Consider the following 20,320-nt stretch of genomic DNA (forward strand, 5'->3'; position numbering starts at 1 on the left):
TATAGATTGTACTACACACTATTATAATGCTGAAATGTCTCATTAGCATTATTTATTATTATTCATTTATTATCACCATCATCATCATCTATCACTACCATCACCATCATTACTATCACCATAATAATCACCAGGGATGGGAATACAGAAGACAATTGAAGGTAGTTGCCTGTTCACACCATCCCTGAAGGGGGCACAATGACCTCCTCCATTACTCCATGTTCTGCTTTATGCATCCCAGAGCAGGAAAAAGCAGGGAGCGCAGGGGGAATGTGCCGTGATTTTCCCTAACCTGGAGTCCGGTCTCTAGGAATGGATCTCCAGCAAGGAAACTGCACCAATGTACATAAAAGGAGCAGGACAGAGCAAGGGCATATTTAGAGAGGAAGGGGCCCGTGTGCCTTCCCCGTCCGGGACACCCTCCTCTCTTCCAGGTGGCCGGCAGCCGACTGACGCGGCTGGCCGACCACAGGAGCGTTAGTAGACTCTGGGCCCTAGAGTGTGCCTGGAGTCTACTGCACATGCGCAAAACACCGGAAAACTGTCCGCGGCGGCCATTCCGTCTTTTTGTACAACGCTGACACCCGGCGCAGGACCTCGGAGAGGTAAGTTTTAAATAATATTGGGTGCAGGGTGTGCAGTGCGGGCGCCCCCTGGACCCAGGGCCCGTGTGCACTGCGTACACCCTGCACCCATTATAGATACACCCCTGGGACAGAGGCTGGAGTGCATAATCCTTCTATCCTTTGTTGGTTCATCCCTCTCATGCAATTGGGACCTGCTGCCTCTGTTGTTGCTGTGGGAGCAATAAATAGCATGAACGGAAGACCCTGATCAGCAACAGGTAGTGTTTGTGTATTGGGGTGTTTGCAGAGCCGACCCTAGCCAAATTAGTGCCCTAGGCAAGATTTTGGTGGTGCCCCCCCCCATGGGATCCTGAAAAAGCGTGTGGTCCACAGAAGGATCATGGTCTCACTGTGCTGTGACCGCTTTCCCCATTGTGCTGCACTCCCAGCACCCCTCACAGATCATAGTCCAGCACCCATCAAAGTACCTTTCTCCCAGCACAGATCACAGCACAGTACCCCTCACCCAGCACCCCTCACCCAGCACAGCACTCATCTCCCAGCACAGCACCTAAGCTAACCACTAGCCGTCGTCCAGGTGCCCCGTTCCCGCAAACTGCCGCTGGCTGTTCCGCCACAGCCCGCTCACTGTTTGCTGCTGCCAGGCCCGATCGGATCTGTCGGCTGAGCTCCGATCATGGACAGTAGCAGCTGCCATAGTTTCTGCCCAACCAGCATCAGGTGTCCCAGCTGTGCCTACCCCAAACTTCTGCCGGCCCTAGGTGGCTCCGGGTGCCCCTAGGCATTACAAATGCCCTAGGCATTTGCTTAGTTTGTCTATGCCTAGGGCCGGCTCTGGGTGTTTGTAGTTAATTGGAGGAGGAGAGTGTGTCTGGATGCTGCTGGAGTGTTGGAAATTAATGCAGGCAGAGTGTGTATTTAGTTGCTGCTAAGGTGTTAGTAGTGGTTGCTGTGGGAGAGTGTGTCAGGGTGCTGCTGTAGTGTTAGCAGTGAGGGCCTGATTCAGACCCACTCGATAGCTGGGCAGTGCGCATGCGCGAGACCCGTAGCGAGTGAATTTTCGCTCGCTGCGGGACTCACTACTAGACAGGGCGGCAGTCGATTGTTATTGACAGCTCGCCCCATTTTGTAGGCGTGCAGGGGGGGTGGCTGGACAAACAGAGGCATTCCTGAAGGAACCAGTGATGTCAGTAGTGAACTTCATGCTCTATTAGAGCAGGAAGTTCACTGGGGCTTGCGGTGGACGAGACCCTACCACAAGGGTCTTGTCACAAGCCCGATGGTCGCGATAATCGCGACGATCGCCAGGCCACCCGCTAAAGCTGTGGGTGGTCACCCACAGTTTAGCCTGGAGGCCGGTGAAAAAAAACCCATCCCGTCCTGATTCAGAGCGAGCGCCTCTGAATCAGGGCATGAATGCAGAGGGACAGTGTGTGTCTGGGTGCTGCTGGAGAGTTGAAAGTGAATGTGGGGAAAGGAGAGTGTGTGTGTTGGGGTGGAGCTGAGGTGTTGGTAGTGAATGTGATTTGGGAAGCAGTCGGGAAGCCGACGGACATAATCCTGACCGCCGGCTTCCCGACTGCTTAATCCCGGCAAGGCACTAATGACAGGCGTCGAAATCCCGATGCCTGTCATTAGACCTACGCCGGAGCCCGACACCCAGTTTATTGATCGAAGGTAAGCCAGGCGCCAGGCGGGAACAGCCACGGGCGGGACTTAGGGTTAGGCACCCCCCCGGGAGGTTAGGGTTAGGCAAGGGGGAGGGAGGGTTAGGGTTAGGCACCACCCCGGGGGACTTAGGTTTAGGCAGCGGGGAAGGGGGGGTTAGATTTAGGCACTTAGAGGGGGGTTAGGCACTTGGGAAGGAGGTTAGGATTAGGCACCCCTGAAGGAGGGTTAGGCTTAGGGGGTGGGGAATTAGGTGGGGAATTAGGTTGTCCAGAATTGGTACTTACCTTAGGGACGATCGGGATTTCCTCCTGTGTCAGGCAGCCGCTGTCAGGATACTGATTCCTGTGGGTTAGGGAGTGTGTGTGTGTAAGTGCTGCTGGGACTGTGAGGGGGCACCACCAACTATCTTGCTACCGGGCTCCTGGCATGAATTTACGCCCCTGATTATCAGCCTCCATCATCATCTACCATCACCATTGTCTGTCATCATCATCATCTATCATCATGCTCATCATCCTGTATCATCATCTATCGGCGATTTTCAGCATAATTTATCATCATCACTATCGTGTGTGACGAAATACAGTAGAGTGATTGAGGGCAAAAGTGCATCCTCCATAAATCATTTGAAAAGCAGATGATATACAAACAATGACACTAGCAATAATATATACTGTATAGATATGATTCGATGTTTCTGATATTCTGTTGTAATATTTATGAATTCTAGTAATTAATAGACTTTGCAAATGAGTCATTTTTAGATTACTATTCATACTAGCAACAACATATAACTTTTTTGTAAATGAGTAGCAGCATGTCCCATGTATATCAGATGCGTGTCTGTGTGTAAACTATCATTTCAGCTTGTGCAGAACTGTGTTCAGCAATATAAAAAACTCACATAAAATGTGGAAATAGTTTGTCTGCAAAAAGTCATTTATATACCACATGGGACCACTGATTAATATACCATTATAAAATATTGAGGAATATTTTACTAACAGGTTTTAAGTATTTTTCTCTTTGGAGTTTTATAACTACCCGTGTTGGTTTATTGGTGACAGCTGGTGGTGAACTTTCAGTATTATAGAATGACAAAAATAAGGTTACAATCAGGCAGCTAGAGACATAGGAGAGATGACCTCATGCTCACCTAGTGCCATGTTGAGCTATATTCTGGCTTTGCATTCTCCCACTGGTTACAAGTCTACTAAATTTGGTTGTCAGTATACACAAATGAAATACTTTATGCTGCGTTAGTATGTTGGAAATGAGCCTAATGATGTGTTATGTTGGATGCACAGAAATTCCACTGACTTTCTATAAATTTCCCACTATTTCAAAATGAAAATAGTGAGTAAATATTTCAATCTAAACATTTTCATTGTGAAGAATGAAGGAAAAAAAAAAAAAATGACCCTGGTAGTTATTCACTGATGACAGCTTTGTTGACTTCATATTATTTGTAGTTTTGTTGCAGTAAGACATGTACCAAATTGTAAGCATTCATACTGGTACAGTAAGCAGTTTGGCCTGCCGCAGTTTTGTTGAGGTGTGTTAGTGAATTCATAACCAATAATCTGTTGCATACTGACCTCAATCAAGTTACAGTAATTTCCATATATATTAGGGATGGTCATTGATGGGGATGGGGATTGAAAGATCTATAGTAAAAAGGTAGATAATGTCTAGATAGACAAAAGATGTTAGAAAGTCAGTAGGTCGACAGGGACTAAAGGTCGACATGCAAGAAGGTCATCGGGTACAAATGGTCGACATGATCAAAAGGTTGACATGTAAATGGTCGACACATGTTTTTTGTTTGTTTTTTCTAACCCTAATCTTCACCCTAACCCTCCCCTTGGTGCCTAACCCTAACCCTCTCCTTGGTGCCTAACTCTAACCCTCCCTCTTGGTGCCTACCCCAACCGTTGGGGTAGATGCCTAACCCTAACCGTCGGGGTAGGTGCCTGACCCTAACCGTCCCTTCTAGTGCCTAACCCTAACCGTTGGGGTAAGTGCCTAACCCTCCAGTAAGTGCCTAAACCTAATCCTAAAAAAATATCCTAATCCTAAAAAAAATCATGTATCGACCATTTTTGTATCGACTCTTTTCATGTCGACCTTTTGACCCTGTCGACCATTTGTACATGTCAACCTTCCTACATGTCAACATTTTGTCCCTGTTGACCTATTGACTGTCTAACATCTGGTGTCTATCTAGACATTGTCTACCTTTTTATTGTAGATCTTTAGACCTGATCCCCATTTATGGGTCTAGCACCAATGGTTTACACCAACAATGGGCATCGCTGCAGTGACTCCAACTCTGTAGAGGCAAGACTCGGCAGGTGATTGGCCAATCAGGAAAGCATGCAGGGCTATGTGGGCTGCATCAGGGTGGAAATAAGCTAAGTTCCTCCTATGCCAGGGGAAAAACCATGAAAAACAATATCAATATTTTGGGTCAGACACATCTTTTGCACGGCAGCCTACATACTAGCTTATGCTAATGCAAGAATGCACCCATGTAATCCCAACATCAATGTGTCTGCATGTGGAATGCTATCCTGCCCACTGTTTATTTGTTTGCAGCCGCAACGGTCATTATTAGTATCTGGACAAGCACCTGCTCCCTGCTGGGTGCAAAAGATCCATTAAAAACAGGTGCCCCATCTCTCTCCACACATTACTGAAGTTGGTTTACACACCCACGACACTCCCACAGTTGACTGTGCATCCACATACATGACTGCCACCCAAATACCACCCAGAAGTTCCCATTTCACTTGGTCAAAGCAATTCATCTGCACTTGTGATCTCAATCCATATGTGTGTTCTGGTCCTGTGCGTTTGTGCAATTGCCAATTTCTTTCTACAGCCCGTGTGCAGTATGCTGAAATCTGCAAGTTCTATCCGCAAACCCACTTGCGTCCAACTCAGGATCAGGCTCAGTCAGGTTCAATCAGTTTATGCAGTAGTTTCTTTACCACTGTTTTCTGAGGTGCAATTTGAAGTTCTGGCGACTTTAGTTTTAATATTAATAAAGACTAAACTGACTAAATTAATTTCAATATTAATTTTATTTATTAAGCTTTTCCCAACCGCAGAAAGTGAAAAAAGGTGTAAGATTAAGTGCAGAGGGGAATATTTGAGCAAATCCTTGTATATAACAAGAACTGAAGTAATCAGGAACTGTGCATAATAATAACCTTACACAATACCTTGACCACAATAAAAAAAACTGCAGTCTGGAATTTCAAACATCAGTACTTTTTTTTGATGATTAATGATAAAAAACCAATTGCTTGTGCTGTAAAAGTCAAGCTAAGGATTGATGTTTATACACTTTAATTACACTTAGAAATCTATTTAGAAAGGAGTGATAACCCCATCATCCTGCTTTTTTGGCTTCTACAGATTTACCAACAGATAAACAGCAGAGAAATCATTGATTTCTCAATTTATACCTCTATTTTCACTTTTTAATGCTGTCCCTGTAGCCAACTATGACCACAAAGTTAATCTATTGAATCGATTAAGTGACAAAACCTGTTTTTTTGAACACTTTATTAAAAACATAATGCTATCTCAGGATGGTGTTATGCTTACTTTGATCTTGCAGTGTATCGGCAATATGCTGTTGTACGGTGCCTAAACTGCATCACTGGAGAGGTTGGTTTATGCAGGATCTCTCCAGTGGGTGTAAATTGTTAAAAATGTGCACAAACACATTCGGAATGCTGCGAAAAGCAGCATTATAAATTATAGAGTATATATTTATAGAGTATATATTATGCATTTATAGACATGTATTATTTGCAATCAGCTGTTATGAGCGAGTATTGATATTAATGCAATTTTTTATCAAATAAAGGAAATATATTTGTGTAGTTTAGCTCATAAAATTAGCTATTTGGCTAAATCCATTGAACAGGGAAGCCTAACTTGAATTTTTAATACTCATATTTTGAATGTCTTTTGATTTAGAGTCAATAACCTATTTGTGGTTTCTAAATGGATTGAACCATTTAGAAAGAAATTTATATACCACTATATTTTGTTCTATAAAAAGGGTATCAGTGCTCACCTAATGTTCCAAGTTGATACCAGATTTGTAGCAGATTCTACACTCTGGACAAATAATGAGATGCTTATTTTAATAATATCTGAAATGATTTCACTGGTTTCTTACTGCTTCCAGAATTAGATTATAACAACGAAAATAATGCAAAAAAAAAAAAAAAAGGTGCATGCTGTTGAGTACCATCAGGTAAAAAAGACGTTTTTGGAACTATCTATGAGAAATTATTTATTTGTTAACAGCTTTTTTTTATATAGCGCAGACATATTCTGCAGCAATTTACAGCTGTGTGCTGAGCTGCAGTGGGGTCAGGGAGGCTGGTGCTGCTGAGAAGCAGCAGCAATCTCCGCGGCCTGTGGGTGGGGAAGCTATAACACTGATTGCCCTCCCCCCTTGATTTGCCCCTGACTGAGGGGCTGACAGCAAGCACCCCTCTCCTCAGCTTGCAATAGCATGGCATAATGTGTTATAAGGGGCACTAATACTGCATGGTATAATGTTTTATATGGGGCACTACTACTGCATGGTATAATGTGTTATATGGGGCACTACTATTGCGTGGAATAATGTGTTATGAGGCACTAATACTGTGTGGTGTAGCGTGAATTAGGGGCACTACTACTGCATGGTATAATGTGTTATAAGGGGCACTACTCCTGCATGGTATAATGTGTTATAAGGGGCACTACTCCTGCATGGTATAATGTGTTATAAGGGGCACTACTCCTGCATGGTATAATGTGTTATAAGGGGCACTACTATTGTGTGGAATAATGTGTTATGAGGCACTACTACTGTGTGGTGTAGCGTATATTAGGGGCACTACTATGCGGTGTAATGTGACTAAGATTGAAATGACGGTTCTATTATGTGGCCACGCCCCTTCCCAGTGAGACCACACACATATTTTTGGGCGCACATTCTCTCTACTTTACAATGTGAAGGGGAACAACAATGTGCACAGATGTCCTCCTTTGGGTTCAGCACCCCAGTCCTAAAAATTCCTACAGTGAATTCTATCCAATCCTCTACAACTGCTGAGTTAGGGCTTGGTCATTTGAGAAAATGCCTTCTCTTTTCTTTGTGTGTGACCTACACCAGTGACGTGCCAGCTTTACCTAACAGAACCAACCAAATACCAATGTCTGACTTTGACACGTTTGAAACCCCTGCAGGATGAGCTCTGTTGTGTGTATTTTAATATAGAGAATGCTGTACACTTGTATGTTGTTAATTATTAATGTTGTTATTAATTATATTTGTAAGCGCATAGACTAAGAAGTAGGAGGAGTCAGGAATAGTAATGGGAAGAGCCTACATCTGGGGCCAGATGTTGATGCTGAGGTGGGTCTGTGTGTTTTGAATGACAGGGCCTATTTTTAGGCCCAATCCGGCCCTGGTTTAGAGAAATAAATAAATATAATTGGTTATTTTCAAGTGGGTGATAATATGAGGGTCAATTAATTAATGAGTTAATACTTTAATAGAGTTAATTAAGATGAAAGGCTTAATGCTTTTATTTGGGTTAATTACAGTAAAGTTTTTTTATTAGACTGAGTTAGGTAATGAGCGTGTTAATAAATATTAATATAATTAATTGATGCAGGGAGTAATTAATGATTAGGATGCGGGTGTTCATGACTTACGGGGCTAATTATGTTGAATGGTGTTGCTATGATGATGCTAAAAATGTAATCATTTTTTATTATGAATTAGTCAGTGATGAGGAGATGATTTGTCTAGTAGTCAAAAGAATATTCTTCATATTGTATGCTCTCTGTATTGTGTGGCGGTCTCAAAAAATGTGTCTTGTATTGTATGGCAGTCACAAAAAATCTCTCAGTATTTTATGGCAGTCACTGCAATGTGTGTGCTGGATGCTCTGTTTACTGTATGGTAATGACTGCGTTCTGACTATGTTGCTTTATACTGTTTCTGTAATGCGTGTGTTTGTCAGGGGTTGTAATGTCATTTCAAGGGTAATTTGCAATTTGGAAGCAAATACGGTTTTTAGATGTTGATATGTGAAATATCTGGGCTGGGGTGACTATTTTTCCAATTTTGCTTACCTCATGCCAAAAGCTGGCTACACCACTGGCATACATATTCCTCAGAGCTTTACAGAGAATATTTCACCATTTACTTCAATCCCTGCTCCAGTGGAGCTTACAATCGAAATTCCCTACCACATACAAACTAAACTCATGCAAACACAGAGAACATACCAACTCCACACAGAAAGGTCCCTGGTGGGAATAGAAATGCCGATCTCAGTGCTGTGAAGCAGCAGGCTAATCATTGTACCACTGTGATGCCCCAATTATCATGAACGATGTTCAGATAAAATAGTGTGGTCAATATATATATTTTTAACTCTTTAACATTTAAACCATTCCAGACTAATAATATTTCTTATGACGACAGAACAGTATTATTTCACATTTATGTTACAAAATTTTATAACTTGCGAATGTTATTTATTGTACATATGGGAGAGATTTCTTATACCTCTTTTCCACCAAAAACCCGGGTCCGACCAGGGTCTTTGGACATGGTTCCAACCTAGGTCAGACCCCATTTACACTGCACCTTAGATATGGGTTACTCCCAGGTCAGCCCTGTTCACACTGAACCCAGGTCTGCCCTGCTAAACCTGTGAGGTCATAAAAAGTGGGAGGTGACTGCTCCACAACCACCAATCAGCTCATTTTAGGCATGACCCAGGTTGGATAACCCAGGTTGCACCATTTACACTGCACCATTGCCCGGGTCCATCCTGGGTCCAACCCTGGTAGCTACCTGGGTTGGATTGCCTGGTCACTTGACCTAGGTTACTTTTCAGGGACTCTTTTACACTGAGGTGTGACCCGGGTAGACCCAGCAAAAACCCAGGTTTTTGCTCTGGTGTAAAAGGGGTATAAGTTACCACATTTATTAGTAACTCCAAGCAACAATTAAACAATTATTTTGTTCAGTCCATCCAAGCTAAGCCTTTTTCCCACTGGTGTTAATTACACTTTATTTACAAGTATTTTTAATGCTAGCAAATTAATGTAAACCATTATATTTTATGTTTCTTGTACCCACTAACATCACTAGCACTTTTCATCACTTCTGTATTGTTCCATTTACATTATTTTTTGAGGGAATTCATTCTGTTTTATACAGACTGAAAGCATACAGGGAGCTACAAATAAGCTTCATTACACTAATAGCAGACACGTGTGGCCAATTGCACTTGACATTCAGTGAGATATTTACAAGCATTATTAAACACTACCACAAGTCCAGCAGGTACATGGCTACAGCTGTCGTACTGTCGTCAGTATATGTTAATTTGCCAAGGACTACAGCCTGTCTGGCAGCACAATGGCAGCGATACACAATCATTTCATCAAAAGTGAGGTGATCATTATTGGGCCTATTGGTAAACGCTGTAAATCTGACTGATGCTTGTCTGCCTGTGAGGCCGTCTTCCAGCTGCAGTAATAGGCCTCAGTGAAGCTGGAAAAATTCCAGTTTCTCTTCCTCTGCCAAATTCCTGGATTCCAGCTAAATTGTATTGCTATGTGTGGCCCTGTCCGACATTAATCCTATCACTTGGCATGTATGCCAGGTAGCAAGATTTGCTGAAGCATAGACAACACACAGGCTTTAAACTCCTGAGAGCAGGAATCTTTTTCCTATTGTATTCAAATGTCTGATGTTACAGTATATCCCATTTGTTTGTTGTATATGCAGCAAGGAAATGTCACCCATTTATTTGTGAAAAAATCCAGGACACAATTATACTATTCCCACTAACCCTGCCACTATATGTGAATCAGAAGTTATAATTAAGTAGAATGTAATGGGGAAAAAAACATTCAGCATTAAAAATGTGAAGTGTAATACAAGAGAGTACAGTACCTCACACCTTCTGTGAAACAGTATAAACTGACTTACACATGCACGTATATATAGTCATGTGCAGTACCTCAATGTCTCAGTGGCTGCAATAGTTTACTGGACAATTCTTAGTAAATCTCTTGACAAATATGACAGCAAAACTAAATAAAAGTTTCAAGTTTCAATAAAACATTTTGGAATGAAGTTGCAATACAGAATATTAGAAGTTAAATCAGATCAGAGAAGCATTGAAGCTTGTAGATAAGGAAAATGCAAAAGGACCAAGAGGTCTATTCATTATCGGTGGCCGTATGGTGATTGAGGGGGTCTATTCATCATCGGTGGCCATATGGTGATTGAGGGGGTCTATTCATCATCGGTGGCCGTATGGTGATTGAGGGGGTCTATACATTATCGGTAGATGTATGGTGATTGAGGAGGTCTATTCATCATCGGTGGCCGTATGGTGATTAAGGAGGTCTATTCATCATCGGTGGCCGTATGGTGATTGAGGGGGTCTATTCATCATCGGTGGCCGTATGGTATTTGAGGGGGCCTATTCATCATCGGTGGCCATATGGTGATTGAGTATCCAACACGCCACGGTGGATACTTATCACTGTAGTAATTCAGCATTGCTCTGAAAAGCAGCTGTCCCCGCTATCGGTAACAGTGATACTTCTGTAGCAGTGTTACTTACCTCTCCTGTTGCTGGCTGCTGCGCATGTGGGACCTGAGGTCACAGATGTACAGAGCCGCTAGTCACGCAATCAGGAGGCGGCAGAGGGATCCGCTGAATATCAGGTGGTTCTATCAGACCCCTGGTGATGAATGGCTCATTACCTAAAATATGCTAAAACTAGCACTTTCACATGTGTAACGGGCAATTACAAAAAACTAAATCTATTTTTTTTCTAATAAATAATGTTGCAAGTAAATTCCACATGGCTACAATATGTATAGAAATAAGATACTGTTATTTAACTGATGTGTTAATAACAAATAGAGCTCAATTCAATTCAACGCGAATTGAATAGCGCTGGGAAGGAGCTCCTGGAGCTATTCAATTCAGCGCACTGTTATGTTGTACAGTGCCCATTCTCGTGCCTTAAACATGGTGTTTAGTCTCTAGAACCTGCATTCTCCGACTTAAGTGCCTGCCGCGATGCTATTTCCGCCATACTAAGGGCAGAAAACAGCATCGTGCCAGGAGTTTTGTCGGATTTCTGCTTGCACCCCAAGAGGGGCGCGAGGAGAGATCATTCAGTCGGGCTTAGCAGCACGCTGACTTGAATAGCTATGGGAGCTCCTTCCTGGTGCTATTCAATTTGTGTAGAATTGAATTGAGCCCTATAATAGAGGATAAGGTAAAAAGAGTATTCCAATTTTTAAACCTTGAAGGAATGCAGCAAAATATGTAAAAACTAAATCAGTATTTGCAAATGCTGAAGCTGAGAAAAGTCTAAACCCAAAATACATTTTAAGTAATTAAATTACAAATAAATAAATAATGAAATCTAATAAATACAGTATTGTGCCACTGAAATACAAAGTAAGAAAAATAAATGCAGAAGATTATGAGAAAGCTGATGTATTTTCCCCCTTTATGTAGACTGTCTAAGACACTAGACTAGAGCCCCATGTCTCTATTTTTGCATTTACTAAAGAAGTGGAACCAGTTTAGATTCTAACAAACAAACATTAAGGAAACGCAGTTCATAAAAATTCTTCGACTATTAAATGTTGTATTATTAATATAAAAGAGGAGGTACAATTATGTCTAAATAAGATTAAGACAAATAAAGCATTTAGTTCATATTACATCCACCCACATGTGCTAAGGGAGTTAAATTCAGTAATTAATATTGTATATTTATGGCTTAATACTACATCAGAAAGCAAAAGTTGCATTAATCTTTAAAAAGAATTCTAAAATGGAACCAGACACATTAGGGACCTATTTGCTTGACTTCAGTTGTGGGTATAATTTGAAAGAATTATGAGAAATATTTGTAATAATTTCATAATAAAGTAGGCCTTATAGACTAACGTTAATCTTCGGTGCAGTATATACACTAAATCACATGAACCATCCAGTAATTACATTTTATCACGGTAGTGCAGGCGCGGGGAACCTTTTTTCTGCCGAGGGCCATTTTGATATATATAACATTGTTCGCGGGCCTGGTGCAGCCACACCCCTCTGTGTGATGTCACATGGGGCGGGGCCACAACGCCTGTGATTACAGCAATGCTCCAGGGAGCTGCAAGGGCAACGGTGTGACCATCTGAAGGGTCCTAAGGACGCTCCAGACGGCACTGCTGCATAGATTCTGGCTGCAGGGTGCCATTCTAGGAACCTTGCTAACCAGATGAGGCTAGCAGAAAAAAAGCTCGGAGGGCCAGACCAAATGATTCCGGGGGCCTTATTTGGCCACCAGGCCTGAAGTTCCCCATCCCTGCTCTAGTGCAAGCACGGGCTCCGAGAAGGGAAAAGATGGGTCTAAATATGTGGGTCCGTGTCAGTGCTAACTGCTTACTATTTTACATGCATTTTTTTCAGAAGGGGCATAGCCTTTACTCCTGGGCTTAACCTCTGTGTCACCCAGGCCCCCATAGACCCCGAGTGCAAGTTAAACAGTGGAAAGAAATTATAGCAAATGAGCTTCACTGAGCCGAGGAGTCGTAACGGAATAGTGGTGGTTGAATCAAACCTCTATTTATGGGTGAGACCCATGTGGTAAATGCCTGGTGCCTTCAGAGAGGTCAATAACACCTGGAAGGCTTCCAGTCTGTCCCTGGAACCAATTAAGTAATCAGCAGCCCACATGGAATCTGATAAAAGGTGCTGCAAACCAATTACCAGAGCTGGGTCACTGGAGTCTAAGCCCTCATAGAGGAATCCATGTCCAGTACCCAGTTCCCAGCACCCTCTGTGAAAGCTGAAGTAGAGACTCAGCACAAACCCAAACACTCTAAGAGAGGACCAAAGTACTGTAGGTCAGGAGCTGCGATGCTGAGTGTAAGCAATATAATTGCAGAACAGAAAAGGTAATCTGAAGTTCAGTAAAGTTCACTTGAACAGCAATGAGCAGGAGAGTTGTAATAAGGATATTTGCTTGTAGTCAGGATCACTGTAGGCAGAAGACTTGGCACTTAGAAGCACTGGGAAAGTCTATATGATGCCAAGGAGACTTCAGACTACTATACAGACTGGAAACAAGTCACAGGCTTGGACCGTAGTTGAACCAGATAGGACCCGGACGTAGGACCGAAATGGATCCAGGGACTTAAATCGGAATACAACCAGAGACTTGAGCCAGTCTGGGACCGGAGGTAACAGAAGATTAGCCTGAGTGGAACCGGAGGCTAGAACCGGAAAGCGACCGGAGACAACAGTAGTTTAGCTGGAGTAGAACCGGGGGCTTGAAACAGAATGGGACCTGAGAGAACAGCAGCTGAGCCAGAGTGCAACCGGCAACGTGGACTGGAATGGGACCGGAGAGAAGAGCAGCTGAGCCAGAGTGAAATCGAACGCCTGAATCGGAATTGGACAAGAGAGAATAGCAGCTGAGCTGGAGTGGAACCAGAGGCTTGAACCGGAATGGGACCAGAGGTAACAGCAGTTGAGCCAGACTGTGACTGGTGTTTGAACACAGGCTGGTAAGGTGCAGGCTGGAAGTAGGACACAGAACTGCAAAGTGAATGGAGCAAACTCGGATGTAGTGGCTTGCAGGAATCCAGTGATTGAGATTGCAGAGAGGTAATCCACACACAGAAGAGTATTTTACCACATTGTTCCTACAATGTGGCAGGTGCAGGTTTAAATAGGTTGCTCTTGTCAGGGATAGGAGGAGGTGGTCATGTGAGCGCAGGAGACATGTAGAGACTGGATACTAGTGCTCACCTAATCAGAGTCAACATGGCTGTGCCCATGACTGAAATGAAATGAAATGTAAGCACTCTGGGACAAAGTGAACCATCTTAATAAAACACCAACGGACAAGGTAAGTCATGGTTTTGTGACAGATAGTCTATTATATTCCACAATGACACCACATTTCAGCATAGGTTATTTATGATAAGGGTGGTATAGGTGTAGAATATTTTACCACAAGACAGAAACGTATTGTATGACTCCATCAAGAAATAGGAAATTGTATATATAGCTATAATTAGAGGAGCTATACATGTTATTTATCCAATAAAAAAAGAATGAATCCTTAGTAAGTGGTGCACTAAAAGCTGCCCATAAGTAGATTCACACATGAAACCTCACCAAGTTTCAATAAAACATATAAAAACCAAAAGGTGTGACTCAATACAATCGGTGCTACAATGAAACAAAATCATACACTCCTTATAACAGATGTCGATGATCTCCGCATTATTCAGACAGGTGCTACCATATTGCAACAAGTGTTTTATTATGTATACATTCCTTACAAGCGCAGTTCAATCATTTGTTAGTGGATGATATCCGCAGTAGTCTAGAATTTCCTTCTTCTCATTTGCGCCAGTAAACGTGTGATAACATAGAAAAGAAACATATATATATGTATAGAACAGGTTTTTTTCGCAATTTGTCCCAATGAGAATCGCACCCTCTGGTATAAAGAGGATAGGATAAGTGCAGGCGTACCCAACTCATACCACTGTGCATATAAAGGTTTCTTTTTCCACCACTGTGTTTGTATAGTAGATATCCCGTGTCCAAGAGAATCATCAATATGTGATTCACATTGGGACAAATTGCGAAAAAGACTGTACATATGTATATTTGGGGCAGATGTATGAAGCTCTGAAAAGTGGTAAAGTGCAGAGTGATAAACGACCAACCACTCAGCTCCCAACTGTCATGTTACAGGCTGTGTTTGAAAAATGACAGTTGGGAGCTGATTGGTTGGTCATTTAACACTCTGTACTTTATCACTTTACAGAGCTACATACAGTTTTTTGACATCTATCATAAGAAAAACTTATGATTTTGTTTCATTGTAGCACCAATTGTATTGAGTCACACCTTTTGGATTTTATGTGTTATTTACCAAATGTCATTTTTTGTTATTTTTTGGGATTTGTTTTTCTCTCCTGTGCTGCTAAATTGGATTATTAGTTTATAAAAGATTGAACTTGTTATACGTGTTCAATTATTAATTGAAATGTAAATATGTAATGATGTAAGTAAAAATAGACAGATCACTCAAAGGCAGGCTTGCCATATCATCCCTTCAATACGGGACACATGTGACTTACATAGGTCCTGTGGCTGATTAAAACCAGGTGAAATGGAGACTTGAAGTCAGCCAGCCACAGAATATGTGTAATTCATGTGTGTCAAAAAAATAAATGGATGATATGGCAAGCCTACTCAAAGGTCACCGCAAAGAAAAAAATAGATAACACAACAATATTTTACTTCCTTAACAAAGAACTTATCAAAAATGTATATTAGTGATGTTAATTGTTAACAATCTATCTGAAAGTGAATGAACTTACCATATTTATCTCCATCTTCTCCCTTTGCACTTATTCTTCTTCCAAGTATCTGAATGTGCTTTCCGCTTGTTTTACTATAAAGCTGGTAAAGTCGGAGCTGTTTTCTGCTCACATCATCTCTTCCTCTTGTTTGATTTTCCACATGAATACGAAAGTCCACATTTTCCTCAGCAGCAGAAGCAAACATCTGGTGGATAAAATATAGATCACACAAAGTGTTTTATAACAGTAAAATACATTTTCAAAATGTTATTAATAGCACAAAGGCCCCTTCTTCAGGTGTTTTTCACAGTGTAAAAAGACATTCACACAAGGAATTCCATTTACCTCCTGGTTACATTTAGGAGGCAGAGCATACAGAGCACCGCCCACACAGAAATAGGGCTGCCATAAGGTGCATACCCATTACACAAGTGTAGCATGACTCTACAATTACAGCATCGCTCAATTGTTCATCATCCTGTGCAGTGGATATTGTACCCACACTGAATGATATGTCGTACAGTGCAGGCACCCTCCCTCATCCCCGAACATGCGCAACCTTTTCGATATCGGCAGGGTGGCCTGCATGTTCAGGTGATGACAGATGCCGACAACGACCAGCGGGAGCGCGCATCGCTCGTCGTTGCCGGCATATTCACTGCACGATTAATTAACGATAACGTGATCCAGGCATGTCAAACATGCGGCCCACGGGCTGCATGTGGCCCAAATAAACAATTTCTGCGGCCCCAGAGTGTGGGCTCACATATATATATATATATATATATATATATATAATATGCGTCCCACACTCCTGCCACAATAGGAGCACATCTCCGATCGGGCAGTACAGGCTGGCAACAGTGGTCTCTGAAGCGATCGGAAGCCTCTGATCACTTCAGTGGCCAGCGTTCCCAGTGATGCAGCGCACGAGTGACGTCATGACGTCGCCCGTGACGAGCGGAGCCTGCATCTGCCACACTGGATCTAATTAGATAAAGTCAGCGGCAGCGTTTATGCCGGACGTCGAGGACTGGAGCTGTGCCCAGCGGCTGTCATGAAGAAAGGTGAGTATTGCACAGACAGGTGAGTGGGAGGGGGCACAAAATAAGGGGCATTACTGGGGGCTCTACATAAAGGGACATTATTGGGGGCACTACTAAAGGCATTACTGGGGGCTCTGCATACTGGGGGCACAACTTAAAAGGCATTACTGGAGGCACTATTAAGGGCATTACTGGGGGCTCTACATAAAGGGGCATTACTGGGAGCACAACTTAAGGGGCATTACTGGGGGCTCTGCAAAAGAGGCATTACTGGGGCACTACTAAGGGCATTACTGGGGGCTCTGCATAAAAGAGCATTACTGGGGACTCTGCATAAGGGGCATTACTGGGGGCTCTGCATAAAAGGGCATTACTGGGGCTCTGCATAAAGGGGCAATACTGGGGGATCTGCATAAGGGGCATTACTGGGGGCTCTGAATAAAAGGGCATTACTGGGGGCTCTGCATAAGGTGCATTACTTGGGGCTCTGCATAAGGTGCATTACTTGGGGCTCTGCAAAAAGGGACATTACTGGGGGCTCTGCATAAAGGGGCACTAAGGGCATTACTGGGGGCTCTGCATAAAGGCGCATTACTGGGAGCTCTGCATAAGAGGCATTACTGGGGTCTCTGCATAAAGGGGCAATACTGGGGGCTCTGCATAAGGGGCATTACACTGGAGGCACAACATAAGGGGCATTACTGGGGGCTCTGCATAAGGGGCACTACTGAGGACATTACTGGGGGCACAACATAAGGGGCATTACTGGGGCACTGCATACTGGGCACTACATAATGGGCACAAATTCAGGAGGCATTGCAAAAGGGGCAGTAATACAGGGTAGAATTGCATAAGGGGCACTACTACAGGGGGCATTGCATTGGTGTTTATTAATAATAAACCTTTAAAAATTGCATATAAGACTTTTTTTTTTTGATGCGGGCCCACACACTCGTAGACTTTGAATATTCGGCCCGGTTGGTATTTTGAGTTTGACATGCCTGCCGTAATCGTTCAATCGTTCATTTTTATCGTGTAGTGGATACTTAACATTACCTTTACATTTCTAATGAACTACACACAATTTGGTATCAAAATAAGTGTTAGAGGTTATGCAAAACATTTTGGGATATTTTTAGGGTTGCACAATAAGCCAATTCATTTGTTTTCTTGCCTCCTTTTTAACTTCAATCTGAAGTGTGTCGCTGACACCGTTAACTGGAATTAAACATATGTGTTTGGGACTATCAGCCTTAAAGACCATTGCTAAATAAAGGGTATCGCTGGACTACTTTACAAGCCAGTAAAATACCTAAAGCTGGAACACTATTACGTAAATGGACATGGTCTGGCGAATATTTATTATCTATTTGTGCCTACAGGGTTTTTTTTAGCTTTTTTATGAATATTCATGCATGCATGTCTACAATTTAATGTTATATGTGTCCACATTAATTTATTCATTCTAGTACTGTTTTATAATTTGACTTGTGTTATTAAATTGTACTCACACATTCTTTTAAACTAGTGCTGCTTTATATATATATTTGTATTTTTTGCATGTCGGTTGGCCTTTGCTTTTATTCTCCAAAGCAGTACAATGTAATGTTATTTCTATTTATCTTTGTTAAAAAGTACATGTGGTCTTGTAGGATTTAATTAAAAAAAAAAGTAAAATGTGAATGTCCAACTCCTGATAAATATAATAAAAAAGAGCTAAATGTCTTTATCTGCTCCATGTTTTCTGCTATCTGACTGCCAGGTAATGATTAGCCATATCTGCGCTCCACTAAGATCAATGGCTCTCTGTACTGAAAGACTGTCACTACTAGTATGCTTTTTAAATGATACTGTGGTCCCTGGAATGCTCTCTATATTGTATAATAGTCACTGAGATGCTATCTGCATGGCAATACTAGGCTCTCGGCACATCTTTGAAGTATTGATTTGCACTTATTGCTACAGTTTTACTGAAGACTAGCTACAGGATACTGGTGGGTGTCTATTAAACTAGAATAGCTTGGTCTCAATATGTATATTAAGTAAACAATTTACTGAGTAGAAGGGGCAGTCTGTGCATATCCTACCCATCCACACTTAACATGGCAGAAGGTATAGTACAGTGTAAATATTTTTTAGTTACTGGGAAATTTCAGACTGCCATTAATAATACTAGTGCCCAAGTGCCACCCCTTAGCAACTGCTGCCCCTTCGCTAATGGAAAATTCACCACTGGCCACTGGGATATACTCCTGAATGTCTTATATAGCTATTACCAATTCTTGGTGAGGTATAAGGAACACTTATGTGATTACATTTTAAGGCTATTATTTTATAATTATTTTTGATAAATTGTAGAAAAGAGCCTCACTTTATCTTTAATAATATTTAAAACATATTTGATCTGCAGAAAACATAATTTTCATATTTCATTCCAGATAATACATCTACAATATAAAACATATTTATTTTCATAAATACATTTCCATTACTTTTTCTCTTTTCAAAATTTCCTTACTACTATATGGTTTCCAATTTCATAGAAACTCTTCTGCACAGATGGCCGTCTAATGTTTGAAATATGTCTTTCCATAATTTACTGGTTTCCTGAAAAGCACTTGCAATAGAAGTTGAAAAATATATATAGATATTTTTTAGAATTATGTATTTTACCTCTTATGTCTATATCGTAACAATATTTACTTGAGTTCATTACAAGACTTTTTGAATTTCATAAGCAATGCAGATATTCCAATTCAGTGCTAATGGATGAAAAAATGTCCATTTCATCTGTATTTTTCATTTGCTCTAGTTACGGACGATTGAAAACACTCTTAAAGAAAATGAAAATAAAGTAAAGGTGCGCACACACTAGACGATGTGCTCACGATGCAATATCGTGAGCGCTTTCCCTAGAACTCTCCCCGGAGCATCAGGATACGATATAGTTTGTGAGAAAATAATAAATCTGCAGTGACATAAAACCTCGGTTTTAAACAACAAAGTAAATCTTTGTATTCTTTATTTCTGTTTGAGTCCAAATTGTTACCAGGGGCCACTGAAATGCAAACAGTATGAAGCTAGCTGGGTATTAGATTTGTCTTTTTTAGGAACACGGCATAAAATTAAGTCAACTAAAGGTGTGTACACACTAGACAATATTTTACACGATTTGCACTATTTCGACACATCAGAACGACAAACTGTGTAAAATATGTCCAAATCGTGAATGTCCACTCGCGATCATGATGCCGATGCGCATACCCACTGGTCGTACATCGCATCTTCAGATCTTGCCTACAGCAGGCAAGATCTGCCAATCTCGTACACGACACACTGGATATAGTGATAATTATTCTACTCTCCAACATGATTAGTCACAAGTGATAATAATATTATTAAGAAGCAGGTTCACACCACCATAGACTGCGAACAGAACGGCGACTTCAGTGCTTAATTGAATCTACCCCTTAGAGTTGATAATAGTGTATTAGGGCCAAATGCAAATAGCCTGTGAGTTACAACAAGTACCACTCACATTCTATTACATTTGTCCCATA

General features: G+C 41.7%; 1 protein-coding gene across 1 annotated transcript in view; it reads right to left on the reverse strand.

The window, feature by feature from the left end:
* Positions 1-20,320, reverse strand: part of FGF18 (fibroblast growth factor 18) — a 158,611-nt gene that overhangs the window by 111,379 nt on the left and 26,912 nt on the right. Inside the window, exon 2 of the mRNA XM_088451459.1 lies at positions 15,733-15,919. Within this exon, the coding sequence (XP_088307585.1) occupies positions 15,733-15,919 (187 nt within the window). The remainder of the gene's footprint in view (positions 1-15,732; positions 15,920-20,320) is intronic.

This window comes from Taudactylus pleione, unplaced genomic scaffold (genome assembly GCF_031769625.1).
Source record: "Taudactylus pleione unplaced genomic scaffold, aTauple2 ptg000025l, whole genome shotgun sequence".
Lineage (NCBI taxonomy): Eukaryota > Metazoa > Chordata > Amphibia > Anura > Myobatrachidae > Taudactylus > Taudactylus pleione.